The sequence below is a fragment of the Macrobrachium nipponense genome, chromosome 29, assembly GCF_015104395.2.
Source record: "Macrobrachium nipponense isolate FS-2020 chromosome 29, ASM1510439v2, whole genome shotgun sequence".
NCBI lineage: Eukaryota > Metazoa > Arthropoda > Malacostraca > Decapoda > Palaemonidae > Macrobrachium > Macrobrachium nipponense.
The window spans coordinates 21673840-21691339 of record NC_061092.1 but is presented as its reverse complement, the minus strand read 5'-3'; the positions used below and the strand labels follow the sequence as shown (position 1 = coordinate 21691339).

At 37.6% G+C, this 17500-nt stretch overlaps 2 protein-coding genes across 3 annotated transcripts in view; one reads left to right on the top strand and one right to left on the bottom strand.

The window, feature by feature from the left end:
* The window catches only part of LOC135206183 (homeobox protein OTX-like), a 492545-nt gene that overhangs the window by 207184 nt on the left and 267861 nt on the right, over nucleotides 1–17500 (top strand). The window lies entirely within an intron of this gene.
* The window catches only part of LOC135206293 (uncharacterized), a 15288-nt gene continuing 10564 nt past the window's right edge, over nucleotides 12777–17500 (bottom strand). Inside the window, exons 2-5 of the mRNA XM_064237715.1 lie at nucleotides 17332–17456; nucleotides 16597–16823; nucleotides 13204–13348; nucleotides 12777–12839 (exon numbers count right to left, since the gene is read on the bottom strand). Coding sequence (XP_064093785.1) covers nucleotides 12777–12839; nucleotides 13204–13348; nucleotides 16597–16823; nucleotides 17332–17456 — 560 coding nt within the window. The remainder of the gene's footprint in view (nucleotides 12840–13203; nucleotides 13349–16596; nucleotides 16824–17331; nucleotides 17457–17500) is intronic.

The following is a 17500-nucleotide window of genomic DNA, read 5'->3' as shown; positions in this document are numbered from 1 at the left end:
AAGTGAACTGACTTATGAAATATTAGTGATTAAAGCATCGAGATACTTACATACATAGGATAGGCCTGTATTGAATTTAAATGACATCGAGAGGGAATTTGTTCGTTGGGGAAGCAATTGTGTATATTAATTCAGATGTATAGTGAACAATTTTACTAGTAAGCTATTATTCCTGTAAAGTCAGTTTATGAATTCTTATGTAACGGATATTAAGGTTTCGATTTTTGCTGTATTTCCTTATTTGGTCGGACGGGTTTTAAATGATATTCGCTTTTTTTTCAGTAAGGTATTATAAGAGCAGTAATAACAAACTAGAATTTACAAAACACTTACAATTAATTTTAATTAATTTATTTTGGACTCTCAACGGCATTTCTGTCTCTTGACAATTATTATGCGTGATTACACCTAACCATTAAGTTTATTTATCAACGCTTAGAGGATTTGTGCTGTGAATTTAATTTCAAAATTATGAGTAAAATTATTATTGTTCTCACAATGGCGCTAGAATTCCACAAGAAATGCAGGAAAAACAAGAAGACAAATGGAAACAAATACAAGCCATCTTTCATACTCCAGGGAAGTAGCATCGGATATTCAAATGTCAGAACAAATAATTAATAACAAACGATCGGTTCTTCCTCCATGGGGTGACTCCTCCCTCAAAAGATTTGTCAGCCAATCATGGATGACCACATCCGCACAACGTGGGGCACCGCCCCCACGTCGAGAGAGAGAGAAGGACGGGAACCGTCCACTATTTGGACCTAAATCCTACGTGGCGTAAAGTGGAAAGCCATGAATTAAACATTTCTAAGCATAATGGAGAAAGTTCTGTGCTATAACGCCATAGAACATTCATGCGCATGTATCTTCCATTACTAATTACTTAATGAGCATCTGTCGCAAGGTGCTTTATTTCTACTATTGTTTTTTTGTAAGTGCAACACCTCATTTATGTATTCTTATACATTGCATTTTTAAACAGGAATACAAGAATTATTTGTCTTTATTGCCAAAAATGACTTAATTTTCAGAGTAAAACAAGAAGAAATTAAAATACGAATTTAGGATAGTTTTTTTTTTATTTGTGCTCTCTCTCTCTCTCTCTCTCTCTCTCTCTCTCTCTCTCTCTCTCTCTCTCTCTCTCTCTCTCTCTCTCTCTCTCTCTCTCTCTCTCTCTGTTACGAGTGTTTTCTTAACCTACAACAAATTAAATTTCAAAATCCTACTTGGCTTGCAGCTATACAGGTATCACAGTATATCTGAGAACTTCAAAGTAAAGCAGTTAAGCTTATTGGTAGAATGGAAGTAGTTTTATGCAGAAAGGGAGAGGGGAAATAGACAAAATGGCAACATTGCAATAAACAAAATCAAAGTAAATAAACAAAAGAGAGAGAAACAAAAAGTTATAATAGGTAAAGAAATAAAAACGTACAGATTCCACAAAAACTGACAAGAGTTGTACTTGTCCTGGCTAGTAGAATGTGATATTAGTTATCAGGTAAGGAGAAGCATTCTATTTTGATATAAAATGACGGGATCAGCATAGAAAGTAAATGAGATGAATTAGAAAGAAAGAGTCATAAAAATGCCAAGTAAATAACCAAAAGAAATTGAACTTTTCTATAAATCTACACTGGAATTCTGAAATGGAGCTGTAGGAGACTAATTTTCGAAAGTTATAACGTACGACAGTAACGGTTGTTGAAATCAAATTGAAACTTAGTTTTATAATGGATATTAAAACTTAGCATTACTAATGTTTTTTTATGGAGAAGCAGTTCATTCATGCCTTAGGCCTGAAGGTGAACAAGAACTTTAAGGAGAAAAGGTTTTCTATAGCAGAGCAGATACAAACGTGAGAACAAATAGGCCCTAAGATAAAAGAAACAAGTAATGTGAGGCTGTCAAAAGTGAATGTAAGCCTTGGTTGACGGAGGGAGTATTTTGAAGATTCATAAATGCACAGGATGTAAGAGGGGCAGAGCTAAATGACTCAAGGCTATGCTTGCGAAAGTGACTGTTGAGAGTATAAGGAAGGCAATAAGGACACCGGTTGCAGGGATTACGAGATGTTTTTGTATTGTGGTAACAGTGTAATTGAAATACTGATCGGGGTCTGTAAGGTATACCTGGGTGAAGGAAAAGTCTGACAGAGGAGAAGGCACTAATCGAAGGAATGAGATGAATGATTGTTTTGCTGTGGAAGAAGAGATATGAGAAAGAAGAGGGTTAGAATTTCAGGGGCACAGTCTTATGAAGGTATACCTGATATGTTGTAAGGTAGAATTAGAATAAATTTCTTATGCATTTTGGAGGGATTTACAGGCCTTACAAATTTTTCTTAATGCTTCACAATTTCAGTATGATTTTTATGGCTTTCATAGTACGACATAGCAAGAGAGCTGATAAAGGAAAAGCCATGAGGATCAAGATTTTGTTATGGAACAGTTGTGTGAAAAGTTTCTGAATAAAATGAAAAATGTATATAGCAAGTATAGACATAGAGATATCTTGAGAGCTTACAATTATTTGATTTGAGAATGTAAACAATATTCCAGATGGGTAATTTCTTAGTCATTATATATATATATATATATATATATATATATATATATATATATATATATCTCCTAAACATACAGGGAGACAGAACATACCCTTTTCCTACACTTACTTTCACACCAAACCAGTCATGATTATCCTTGTACACCTCAAAAAAAAAAAAAAAAAAAAACAAAATATATATATAATATATATATATTATATATATATATATATAGGGGTATATATTATATATATATATATGTTTTTTACTTTTTTTTTTTTTTTTTTTTTTTTTTTTTTTTTTTTTTTGAGGGTGTAAGGATAATCATGACTGGTTTGGTGTGAAAGTAAGTGTAGGAAAAGGGTATGTTCTGTCTCCCTGGATGTTTAGGATTTTTCTTGGATGGAATAATGTGAGTGGTTTGAGTAAGGACAGATGTAGTTGCAAAGTTGTGGGATAAGGAGAGGGGCCATGAAAGAAGTGGCTCATGGCAATTTGTTAGCGATATCGAAGAGGAGTTGCTGACGCTGGTAAATGTTTTGAAGTTTGAAAGGCGTTGTTAACAGGAGTGAATCATCCAGGATAATTGAAAACCAAGACGATAAAGAAAGGAATGTCTATATCGTGGAAGAAGAAGTGTGTTGTATTTCTATCGGTGCATAGGATAATACATAACATGATAATAGGATAAAAGAAGTTGCCACAGAGTAATAAAGCAAGGAATGCACTGGGACCTCTGAATGGTTTGGGAGAAAAGAGAAACTGTGCTGAGCGATTAGGAAGAGTTCTTAAAACGGAAGATCCATCTTGCTTTGAAAAAAAAAAGAAAAAAAAAGTACCTTTTGTACCTACTCGAAATTCTCACAGTTTCAAAGGTCTTTTCAAGATCACAAAGCTGTTCCACTGGTATAAGCGGTTGGTGTCATGGAATGCCACTCAGATGTAGCGGTTTCGCGTCTCACCCAAGACAATAAAAAATCAATGGCTCTATATCATGACCAGTTACTGCTGGCGTGTGGGGTCTGCGGAAGCCTTGAATTTCCAGTCATTGGTCCCAGTGGGATTGTTCCATGTGAATAGGTTCCATCTACTGAAATAGTAATAATAATAATTGGATCTTCTAGTCAAGGGACAAATTTGTATCCCCCAACCAAAGGGGACAGGTGGCGCCATGATCTCCTCTTTCATATTCCCGCTTGAAGTTGCTAAACCAGATCATTGTTGTTTTGCCGTCCTAAGATGCAGGATTTGAAGTTCCTTTGGCGACAGAGCAAAGTAAAGATGTTTAAACCCTTTAGGAACTAAGCGTAGAAAGTAAAATTATTCTCATTCGATTACCTGCTTAAAAAAAAAAATCATCCATATGAGTAAAGTTTCGGAAAACTAAAGATATGGGTCGAAACCAAAAGCAGGTGATATTTGATAAAACAGAATTATATATAAAGTCTGTTTTCAAACGGGATACAAAAAGTTATGGAACAAGTGAGAGATTTCATTGGATGACATTATATCTTCGTGAAGGAATTCTGTAACCATAGAGCAAAACAAACGCCATGATATAATCAAAAACCCACAGGGCACCAATAGCAAGTTATGAGTGCTAATTTAATCTAGATCATTGCATTGTATGGTGTAAAAGCACTGCGCCTTTAAGGCACCATAATGTTAGAAACGACGAGGCACTTTGTAGCAATGGACTTTCAATCACCGCTGTAGTTTTGACATTTCAATGTGAAAGTTTGTTAGTACATTTTATGCATTCGGCTTACCACTGTCGTCTTCAAGGCTCATTGTGTGCATTTGTTTATGATTGTTTATGTACTCTGTGTCATTGACCCTCCCCTTTCTTCTCAAATGATCAACGTCCGCTTTAAGCATTATGTACAGCTGCGTCCACGCTCTTCTTAAACACTTGATGTATGCGCTTGCTTGCATCATGTATTTCCGCACAGTCATGTACACACCGTCGTCTTAAAGACTTGACGTGGGTGTTATTTGTGCATTCTTTGCATTCCTTTTGGTTTGCCGTACGCTTTCTTTATGCGGGCGACACGCGTGTCCCTGCTGGTGCATTCCGAACTCTCCGTTTTATGAATGACCGGCTAAATGATTCACATTTGAATGCACTTGGTGTCCTCGGAATGAATACATGTTAATGTCCGGACAGTTTTACTCATTTTGCGTAGCATTTCTGGACCTGACCTTTCTCGCCAAAAGAACAGAGGATCAAGCGATCGGGGGCTGTATTTACATGATAAGGTCGCAATGGAACCCTCGTCGCAGTCTGTCGCTCTCTTTTTCGCTGGTATTATTAGTAGGAACTGTTCTCTACTAGGCGAAATCAGTGCACCGTCGAGGAGTTAAATAAATTTACAGCTGTTTAGTATTAAAAATATATTTTTTTCTCTTTTTGCCGTTGGACCAATATATATTCAGTGTTTTTTTTCAGTTTGTTTTAATATCTTAATCAAAAGAATGTAAACCTTTGAAGGTCTCATGAACGATCAGTCAGTTTAAGCTTCACTTTATCAAAATTCCCTCCACGAATTTAGGGGGTTGTGTCGTGTTGCGTTCTTTATTATTCTTTAAAATGTTCTAGCAGAACAAAAGACAACAGACTGTCGACACAAAACCGTCATCAAATGAAAAGTAAAAAATAGAAACACACAGACAGGCAGACAGACAGCAGACAGAAATCATACTAACCATTGTTTTTGAAGTCTCTCCTGCAACCGAGTGAGCTTTCTTTAGAAAACGAGGGTATTAAGCGCGGTTGTTAGTGTTCGATTCTGTTGCAAGAACTCTGGCATTGACACATTTTCTGACCGTTATAGCTTGCCTCTATAGTTGAAAATGAAGAGAAAACCTCCTACATGTCATTTTTGTGGAAGCTTAAAAGTTTTTTTTATCGACATAGGGAATTAGGTAATTGAACTAATAATCTTACGGGAATGCCAAAGTCAACGGCACAGATCCTAATGATTTTGATATAACCTTGAAAATTCGGCTTTGCGTGCCGGACAATGCAGTCATGAATAAAGTGATATGGGCCGAAATAACCACATTCGCCCAACCCCTTCAGAATAAATCCGGAAGATTGAACGGGCATAAAATGCGCTTTATTATATTTTTTCTTTCCTTGTTTAATACATAGGGCCGCATCGCTAGCACAAAATTGTTGAAATTTAGGAAAACCCAGACTTGTAGTGGAAACATGAAATATCTAAAATAAAAAAAGAAATATTCGCGTGGGAAAACTGATGTATAATTATATCGCCAATACTGTCAAGACGAGGTCTTTAACCAATAAACGCAATTTCGTTATGAACGGTTTCGGAATACAATAATAAAAGGCAAAAATGAAATAAAATCAGTACAGTCTTTGACGTTTATCTACAGATTGCTTGTCGATTCTTCTGCAGCATGTTTTATTTGTATTAAAAATATGTACTTTACAAATGGGTTCCAATTTTGACTAGTTGTTGGTTATTAGCTTCTAGCAATTCCCTTTTATTTTTAATTTTATTGCTTTTTGATTACCAAACTCAATCCCCAAACCGAGTTACAATATTTGGGACTATATGGGCTTTTTATTTTAATTTTTGTTAACTTTATGAAAACTAAAACAATATCCGTACTGAATTACAGTGATATTGCACTTTGTGCCGAATTACTCTCAAAAAAAGTTTTTTAAAGTGAAAAAATCCTGAATTCCAATAATGATTTACATTGCGCATGCGTTCCATTTTCGTGTTACGAAGTCATATATCTTGTTAAATAGCAAACAGATTTTCACCCCCTACCCCTGCGCTCTGTCTGCCCCTGAAGGTAGTTAATTAAATACTGTGATGTATTTTGTTGACCAGAATGCAATGCATATATTGTGGTCGTTCAGGAAAAAGGGGAAAAGCACCATTGTTTCTTAACAAAAGGAATTAAGCAATTGATATCCTTGTTTTTAAAATGTAACACGACAATTAGAACTTGTAAAGTTGATGACGTCATTATTTTGAGGGACATTTGCTGGATATAGGCAATATTTTGTATGTTTGTTCATTTTGTAATAAAGACGCAATAGAGTGTATTGATATTTTACTTGAGCTAGCGTATGTACATGTTAATGATCTTGAGCAGAGTTTACTTTGATTCCGGCCAGTATTTTCCATGTTTAATGTTTTTACATTTGGCAAATGCTTCAAGATATGCAAATCAATACCTCTAGCAACTAAGACGGCCACCCGTGCCTGTGATTGGCCCAAAAGTGTGTCGTCACGGAAGAATCATTAATACGGCATTGAAACGTCACTACTGCAGTATTACGCAATGGAAACGTCATCGATCGCTGTACGTTTTCTCTGTGAATTTTAGAGGTAACTATCCTTTTCTCCGGTTGTCGAATTATAACTCATTTTGCCTACGAAACACATTAAAACCAATTTAATTCGTTCGACAGCAGACGCAAAGCTGGCATCAATCTATTTTTCATATATGAACTGATTTTAGGAAATAGTGGAGCAACACAATTTCAAAGTCGCGTCCGTGAAAACTGTTGCTTGGTGAAAAGGCCGCAGTCAGCTCAGGAACACCGTGATCACATGATGCAGCAGATTTTTGTGATGTCATGATATTTGCTTATGTTTGTTCTTTGGGTCATTCCTCTTATCTTGAAGGAGAATCTACTTTGTTGCTTTGTGCCTGTCTCAATCAAGAAATTAAATCATTATTCAAAATATTTAAGAACAAGTTTACAACTTACTTGTGTTTGGCAAGAAGTTCAGTATTTGATGACGAAGGTATTATGAAAACCAAAACATTCACATGCTCTGTTAAATAAAAATCAAGCAGTTGCAGTCTACAGCAAAAAATAAAAAAAAGATATTATACGGCAAATGACAAAACGTTACATTGTTTTTCTAATGAAATTAATGGGCTACTTATATACATTTTTATGAGCAATAAAATGTGTTGCTTATGATAGCCGTAGAAGGAACACCAAAAATATTATTTTGCAGTCCAATGAAAATGCTAATAAATATGTAAATGTGGTACGAGAAAATAAAGAAGCACAGCTGAATCGAAGTTCAAGGGTTAGTTTCAATGAACGGATCTCTCTCTCTCTCTCTCTCTCTCTCTCTCTCTCTCTCTCTCTCTCTCTCTCTCTCTCTCTCTCTCTCTCTCGCTTTATGGGAAGTCAGGTATTACGAAACCAGTGCATCAAAGTTCGAGCGATTTCGCGAATTAAAGTCTACTGTGCTTTTAGCAGGTCAGACTTTAGGAACCTAGGGTCAAAGTTCAGGATAGGTCGCGCATTTTCCTACAACAGAGGTCATCGTGTTTCATAAATGTTGGTCATGTAGGTTAAAGGTTGGCGCACGTTAAAGCATTCTTTGAAGTACAGTTCGTTAGCAACGCCAGATCACGTCAACTAATCGGTCAGCCTTCAGTAAGAGAAGAGACGAATATGGTCAAGGTGAGATCGTAGTCACTCGAGGCCTTCATAGGTTATCAACTTTTTTAAATCTATCTGTCTCATCTATCAAATTCTTTCATTTGTCAGTCGCAACTTTAGCTGCCAAAAGTAATTAAAAATCCTTATCTCTCTCTCTCTCTCTCTCCACATATATCAGCATATACATATTAACTTAATACCTGTCTCCAAACTACCAAAAATCTAAATCCTACTTTGCTTTAGTTAGCTAAATTACTAAATTTGATAAATAACCTGAAGTCTTGTTTGTAGGAATAATTTATATATATATATATATATATATATAATATATATATATATATATATATATATATATATATATATATATTCTTATCAGTATCGTTGTTGCTGCCTTTTTTCGATTTTGAATGGCCATTATAATGTGAATAAGAGCTATGATATTAGTACTAGGAAGTTTTATTATCTTATATGTTGTGTAACATATAATTTGTTTAGTCCATGAAACAATATTTCAAGTTTTATTTTTTATGCATTCTTCCATCATCACGTCGTTATTCAGCTATGGGACCCCCTAAATGACGTGTATTCTGAACGGTATCTCCACAAATTTCCATTAAGAAATATCCAATGCTTAAATTTGAGTAAAAAAACTGTCATTTCGATCATTCTTAGGTAATTTCTTCCACTTTAGTAAGTTTATTTTCTATAGAAGAGATTAGGGTAAAATAATTGACATTTATTAGTATAATTATAATGATTACTTCAAATCATTTCATACTTACGTAATTATTTTACCTAATTATTTTTATTATTGTTTTAGGTCCTTTTCATACACCTGTTCTTTCTCTCATTGAGTACTCTTATTTTAAAGCTCAACCCCAAAGTTAATAACGTACCCATAACGCCTGAACTATTTTCCTTCTTCCTTTTTTATGTCTTTTTTTTCACCCCAGTGCAACATGTACGTACATTACTTTTTTTCTTCTTCTTTTTTAGAAATCCTTAGAAATTCTCTCTTTCTCTCCCATCTCACCAAGCATTGAATATCCTCCATCAATGTGATCTTATACCGCCTTCCCGATACCAGAAGCTGCTGCCACTTTATAACAACCCACGCATCGAGTATATTTCCAGCGCAGGACTCGCGGTGAACGATTCTTCCTGGGAGTTCCAGTTGACGCAATTTCCTATTTATGAATTAATGGAATTGATGTCTTCGTGTAAGATAAATGGGACGTTTCCCTCTGAAGGGAAACTTCCTCAACTGCGATCCTACATAGCCTTCCGTACTACTAAAAGTTGTTACAGCCCACGCGTGTGGCGTCCTTCCAGCACAGAACTCAAGAAAATTTCCACTGACGGAATATCCTGCATCCTGTGCATGAATGAGTGCAATTGACTTCATTCGCTCACGGTAAATAGGACGTTTCCTTCAGAAGGAAAAGGCTCGGCTATTCGATTCTCTTCCTGGGAGAGCTCAGAGTGATTGACAAGTATTCCTGACGGAGGTAAATCAATCAGGAATTCTGAGAACTTCATTTCTGGGTAGAGAGTGTGTGTATTCTTTTTCCCCTTGGCTTCTCTTTTCGTCTAATAAGTGAATTATATCAGTCTGGCTAACGTGCCCTACCAATTAGTGAGGGATCAAACAAGACGAAGTCGTTCATACGCCTCTGAAATCATTTATAATCTTCATCAAATGACTAACCAGTGACAAAGTCCCGGACACACTATCATTTTCATTTCCGACCGAAAGAGTTAAATTAGAGCAGATGATCAACCTTATTGCTACATTTCGCGTCGACGAGCGCAACTTACTGAAAATCGGTGCAGAAAGCGACTGAATACCAAATGGAAATGACAGATTGGTCGAGGGGAAATTACAAGGGTAATCAAAAACAAGCTACAAGAAATACTTTGAACTCATTTTTGGTGGACAAATCAGATATCCTTCAAGTTTAATCACGGTATGAAAGGTTTTCTGCTCAAAGCAATTGCCTTCCTTTTGCATGAAAAGACTCTTTATATGTCCTTAATTTTTTTTTTTCATTTTATATCATAATAATAATGATAATCATGAAGATAGTTTGTCAATATTATTTTTAACGTTTCCCTCTTTCAGATGACTGTCATCATTTCCCTTCTGTATTATAATAATATAGAACTAGATTATGCCTTGCGTGCATGGTATGAATTTTATAAAGTTAAAAAAAAATAAGGTATTCATTTAATGGAGAAAAACTGTAGTGTAATTAGTATTTCTCTACGACGAACACAGAACCGATATTAATGATTCGCATTTTCTGACACTGCAACCAATTATTCTATAAATCAACAAGGGCTTTGGCGTTGCCAAATTATGTCCGTAAAAACGGCGATTAGATTTATTCTCGTACAGCGGGACTGTTTAAAACCATACATCCCTTTTATGGGAGAACGCCAGATCCACCTGCCTCTTGTTCACGCTCAAGCAGAGCTGCTGATAAAATGCTAATTTGTCCCCTGTGAACACGAATTAGTCGATCCATCAAGGTAATTTCGGCTGATTAAACTTCTCTAATTACCTTTGTTTGAACAGAGGGTTTTTACGACTTCATTCGATTAATAATAGTTAGGGATTGTTTTTACCTCGTTTCGATTTTTGGGGCGCCCGAGCGAGCGAGAGAGCGAGCTCGCCAAAGCATCGTTTCTGCGATGCTCTTTAACCCTCTCGATCGCTTAGAATTTCTGACCAAGTGGCGATTCCCTCGTTAACGCCAGGCTGAATTTCTGATTCGGCTGAAATCAGGCCTTGTTTCTCTCTCTCTCTCGCTCTCTCTCTCTCTCTCCTCTCTCTCTCTCCTCTCTCTCTCTCTCTCTCTCTCTCTCTCTCTCTGTCGTTTTTGTTGTTTTTTATCGGTGATTTCTGTCTTTCTTTGTTAGTTTTTCACGGGGTGGTGGTTTTCGCGCTCGGCTGCCAATCCGGTGGTCTGAAGTTCGAATCCCGGCTCGGCCAACGCGGAATCAGAGAAATTTATTTCTGGTGATAGAAATTCATTTCTCGATATAGTGTGGTTCGGATCCCACAATAAGCTGTAGGCCCCGTTGCTAGGTGACCAATTGGTTCCTAGCCAAGTAAAAATATCAAATCCTTCGGGCCAGCCCTAGGAGAGCTGTTAATCAGCTCAGTGGTCTGGTAAAACTAAGATATACTTAACTTTTCATGGGGTGGTTTCATGGTGAATTCTAACTCGAGTTTATATCTGAGTGTAATACATGTTCGCCATCTGAACTTAAAACGCGAAGTGGCTCTATTTGCCTCCTTGGCATGGAAACTTAATTTCTGTCCCCACTACGTCACCAGGGAGATGAACTGATTAATTGTGAGATGTACATAGCGTCAGCACCAGGTAGATTCAGACATTAGGAATAACATGCATACGGTATTTTCGTTGTCATTCTTGTCCTGAATGAAAACACCATTCGTTCAGCTTACTACGAAGTTGAAATAACCTAACGCAGTTGGCTAAATATTTTGAGCACCTTACCGACTGTTATACAGAGCATGCAGGTATTCACCTCCAAAGCAAACGTGCATAGCATCGAAAGCTAAGGTTTGAGAAAAACAGGAGGAAGGCGAAAGCTCATAAGTAAAACTTAATCATTTGAGTAGATTAATGGATTCATAAAGGCTTGTCAGAGCCATGAAAAAAAATGCTTACACACACACATACATACATACATATATATATATATATATATATATATATATATATATATATATATATATATGTGTGTGTGTGTGTGTGTGTGTGTGTGTGTGTGTGTGTGTGCGTGTGTGTGTGTGTGTACAATAACGTCAGTATTACAGAACAAATGTAACGGAGCATGACACATCAAAGTAGCATCTCGACCTTTCTTCATTTTCTTGCAAGAATTTCTGTGTTGTTGGTCTACAGTTGTTAGAAAATGGGCAGACGACTGGAAATTTTTAAGATTTATTTTAATTCGGCAGATAATTTGCAATGCTAATTGACGTAGTTTCTAATAAATAGACTGAATTTTTTTTATAATTATCTGATTATTACGACCACGATTTTTTCGCTTACAATGTTCCTTCTTTTATGAATAATTTTTTGAACTTAGCTGACTAATCGCCTGCATACGAAATAAAGCGGTGGTAAGCTGCCCATCGCAGGATCTCATTATCCGTATCTGTCCTATACTCGGTTTTTTTCCATCTGTCCACCCGCCTGTGGTGTTTGCGGATGGTAACACTGCGTCCCGGGCTTTAAATAACACCCTATTTCGATATTAACGGTGTAATTCGCATGCAGTAAATTATTAAAACACTTTTCAGTTGCAAATGTACACCAAGATATCCTTTTATTTACCTAAAACTTACACATAGCGTAACTATCCAAAGCCCGGGACGCAGTGTTACCATACGCAAACGCCACATGCGGGTGGACAGATGGAAAAAATCAGAGTATAGTTAGTGACCCCCAAGGATTTTTGGCTGTCATTATCTAGGACAAATATTTCTTGGGGGTCATTGTCTTTATGACATACAGTGTTTTGTTTATGTTTTTAAGGGTAATCCCCAACGGGCTTATACTGAACACATACATATTGGGTTAAAACCCTTGTGGGTCACTATCTAAGAAAGATCTCATTATCCTTATTTCTTCATCACCACAGTCCCTTATCCAAGACCTATAGATCTCGAGAGCTTGTTTTAACACCTCAGCTTAAATGACCTCTCCGAAAAAACCGTGCAATAAGATTCCGCGTTAATCAGCGCTGCTGTAACGAACACCATATTTGTGTTGTGCAGTAGTCTCCTCGATCAACGTCTGCCTGGTAGAGACTGGAAAAGTGTGAAATCTAAGTAAAAAACGGAGATCGTTTTCAGGAAAAGGTGCGGGACAGGCAGAACGACGGACACCTGACCTACAGTCTGTTTTGCTGGCGGTCAGGAGGTCAGGTGAGCAGACAGGTGAGGAACGCTCTATGCGACACATTGTTTGGTTAGTACATAATGCCATTAGCAAGCAGCGGCAGCGACGCATTGGAAGATACGACGCGATTTTTCGTCTCGTTCTTTCGACTCCACCAAAAGGGAGCCCAAAGCCGAAGCTCAGATGCAACGCAGATGCCAATTAGTGATTTTATTTTGCTTTTGTTTTCGACCGTGATTGTTATAACGCGTTAGCCCCCCTACCCTCCCTCCCCCTCTCTTCTGGCCTCCCCTTGCAGCCCCTGCTCCGCCCCATGTTGCTGCATGCACCAAGCTCTCCGCCCAATTATTATCACCCCCTCCACCTCCAACCTCACCCCCTACCCCCATGACTCGAGCAAAACAAAGTCTGTTTATTTGAAAGATGGGAAATAAATAGGAAAGTGTGAACATTTTGAATCTAGCGGATCGATTTATGAAGACTACTGACCGTCATTGGTGTTTTTAGTGTTCAGTGCGGGAACATACGCAAATGTTGGGTTTTCATGGAGTTCAAAAACAAATGAAGAAAAGTATTTTTCAGTCGCCTCATATATATATATATATATATATATATATATATATATATTATATCTATATATATATATATGTGTATATATATATATATATATATATATATAGATATATATCTGTGTGTGTGTGTGTGTATATATATCATGTGCCGGTATATCTTTCAAAGTAGCGAGGCCTGTCTACATATAGTACATACAATAATACAGGATTCATTTTATAGAAGTAGAGCTTTTATTGATCTAATGAAAACTAACCTCTTATTTGTACAACTTTAATTGCCCTGAATCCTGTTTCACAACAACGTGACATTGCTAAACGTTAATGAAAACGAAAAATACTGCAATATTTAGATATCATAAAAATAGGGTCCATACTTATATGTTGGCGAGATGAAAGTTGGTGGTGCGTTTCATGTTAGCTGTATTAAAGAATCTTCTTTTAAACAGTTTTTTTTTATTCTTTTTCCCTCACTAAAGAGCCAGTTCCCTATTCTGCTCACGCGTATCAAGGCTGCCAGGCTCACATGTATTTAGTATTTTCCTTTAATCTGTATTAAGGATTTCTATTCCCACTCTAATGAGGAGGCCTGATATCCTTATCTTCTTATCTCCTAAAATATGCCTTTGGGAAAAAAGCTCTACTTTCTCTCTTTCTCAATATCTCAACGTAACTCGTTTTCTCTCTTTCTCTATATCTCAACGTCTCGTTTTCTCTCTTTCTCTATATCTCAGCGTCTCGTTATCCAGTTGATTCTTCTTTCACAGTGATCCCAATGTCCCTGGTGTTTGTTCACCTCCGGTATTTGGTAATCCCCCACCAAACGTTCTTGCTTCTTTGAGGACCAACCAAGCATCTTGGATTATATCTCAGCACGATTCCAGCGCCTCAGTGGCGTGGTTGGTATGGTCCTTACCTGCCACCTCGGTGGGCGCGAGTTCGATCTTGGGCATTCTATTGAGGGGTCAGAGATGTGTATTTCTGGTGATAGAAGTTCACTCTCGACGTGGTTCGGAGGTCACGTTGCTGAATAACCAATGGTTCCATGCAACGTAAAAACACAATACAAACAAACAAACAAACAAATTCAGAATGATTCCTGAAGAAATCGAGGATGGATTGGGGCTTGCAACTAATTTTATGTTTTTGCTCTTCCTCTTGATGGATGTTGACCTGTCTTAATTATTCTGAAACATGCCCCTAGGTTAGGTTAGGTTAGTTTGGGTTAGGTTAGGTGTGGGAAACATAAGAAGTTTCTATGGATAGTTTTGAAGATATGGCGTCCCTCTTTTTTCAGGGAAAGTTTTCGGTGTACTCGGTTACATCTCGGGAAAATCCATCCCGGTTATATTTCATTATTCAGTATCATGATATTATCATTTCCTTTCTCATATATTCTTTGAGCTTAGGCTAGATTAAGGCACCACGACGCTTAGAGGCCTCTCTCGAATCAGAGGAATTTATTTCTGGTGATAGAAATGAATTTTTCGATATAATGTGGTTCGGATTCCACAATAAACTGTAGGTCCCGTTGCTAGGTAACCAATCGGTTCCTAGCCACGTAAAAATATGTAATCTTTTGGGCCAGCCCTAGGAAAGCTGTTAATCATCTCAGTGGTCTGGTAAAACTAAGATATACTTAATTTGAAGGATGCTATGCTATCCAGACCCCAGCGAATGTTTCCTTTCTGGTATCTCATTTAGGAAATGTGAACGAGACCCCGTTATTGTTTTGTCTTATATCTTAACTAAGTTATATGAGTATAGTCCCTATCAGATACTTCCTGTCTTTTGACTTACTTAAGTAATGTGAGCATAGCCTGTATTAAGCCTGTTCCATTTAATGTCTGATATACTTTGGAATGTGACTTCTGCAGTCCCCGGCGAAGTGTTTTGTCGTACGTGTTACTGAAGGAATGTTTACACAGTTCCCTCCGGTATTCTGCTCTTAACAAGCATGAACAATCCCCATCAAATAATGTTCTGTCTTTTGTCTTAAGACTGTGAACTAAGTCCCTATCAAAGCGCTCTGACCCTCACTGAACGCTGGTGTTATTAGACAAGCTTTATATGCATAGGAAAGAAGCAAAGAATGCAAATTATATCATAACTATTGCGTGTAAAAACTACACGGAAGGGAAAAAAGTGTGATCAATTAGTTAAAAAAAAAAGTTTACTTGATGTAACAGTAACTTCAGTTTGTATGTACAATATTTTACATCTTAAATAATACCAGATAAGGACAAAAAGATAACTAGTATACGTCCCTGTTGTGCATCTGCGAGAAGCAATGGTTCAGTAAAAGTTAATTTGTGTAATTTCTGCATTATTAGATATAGCAATAAAAAATTCGTTTTTAATAGTTTCAGTTATATGAGATTCGTTTTTGCATTTCACATAGATTTTAACCCCTAACATTAAGCCAGGTCCCTCGCATATTTGTTCGCTCGTTTCTTACTGTGGAGGAACGAAAAGTAAATCATTTGATGGTAGTAAAGTTGTATACGTACAGCTGACACGGTGGAATAATTTTATATTCATTTATCCAGTTAACTCATTCTTTATTAGCTGCTTGTATTTATTTATTACTTCCGTTTCTTCTGTGAATTATGTAGAGACGCCAAGCCCAAAAGACTACTCCTTGATATAGAGAAAAGAAAAAAAAACACAAAGGAATAAAGATTAGGATTCGAAATACAAAATTCGCTTAGCGCTGCAAAATCCCACTAACACCTCGATCCGTTTGTTCGTTCGTTCGCTCCTTCCAATATATTTGTGGGCCCCCTTACTAGAAAGAGAGAGAGAGAGAGGTGTGGGGCTGGGGTAGAGGGAAGGGACAGAAAAAGAGAGAGAGAGAGAGAGAGAGAGAGAGAGAGAGAGAGAGAGAAGAGCTCCCGTCGAAAAGTAGGTCATACGAAAGAATATAAACTTTGAAAAATCAGAGGGGTTTTCAAGCCTGGTGTCCGCGGTTCCAAGAGTCTCTCTCTCTCTCTCTCTCTCTGACAGAAGCGAAAGGAGCGGAATCGGCTGCAGTTGGCTGCGAGGAGAGAAGGCGATGGAAGGAAGATCTGGGGAAAAGAGGTTTACCTGTTCGGCCGGCAGGCCCCTCCCTTCTGTGGGTCGCGTTGTCGGACCCCTGCAAACACTAGTTCCTGCAAACTCACTTCAGCTTTAAGAGTGTCCTTGGTTGCAGCGCCAACACCCCCACCACCGCCATTACCTCCTCCTCCTCCTCCTCCTCCACCACCACCACCACCATTACCTCCTCCTCCTCCACCGCCGCCGCCGCCGCCGCCGCCAACAACATCCTCTGCCTGATAGATCGGAAGAAGGGGAAAGCAAAGGGTGTGGACAGACAAACAGACAGACAGACGGACAAACAAACAGAGGGGCGGAAGAAGAGGAAAGGATTCGTGCTACTTATAGACATCCTAGACGAGGAAAACTTATAAGTATAATGTTGTAATGGCAATGCAGCACCGAATGTGGTATTAATAACACGTTTATTTAATGTTTATAAGATCCTCCCTTAGCCAAATTCTTTCAAGTTTGGTTCTTAGGTATTTTAATGAGCAATACCAACAGAACTTTCGTAGTTATGGCTCATGAAAGATATACCAATCCTCTGAAAGATAAACCAAATTCTATGAAAGATAAAACAACATACCAAATGTGTCATTCAAAACTAAAACTGCGTAATTTTACGTCCTTCGTGGAAAATTGGCCTTATTTATTTCGTGAATATTCTGATGGGAGATAGAGAATGGTAGTGAGATGATGATAATCATGAATAATAATGGTAAAACAATCCCACCAGCTTACTTCACCTAGTTTGTTGTATCGCACTGGACCAGTTCCCCAATCTTCGGAGCTATCGGTCGCGAGAAGGGACGAGGTTTCTCTTTGTCGCACCCGTTGATTTTGCTCAGTTTTTGTCTTTTGATCGCCTTAAATAAACGATTCATGGCACTGTATAGATCTATAGCGAGTC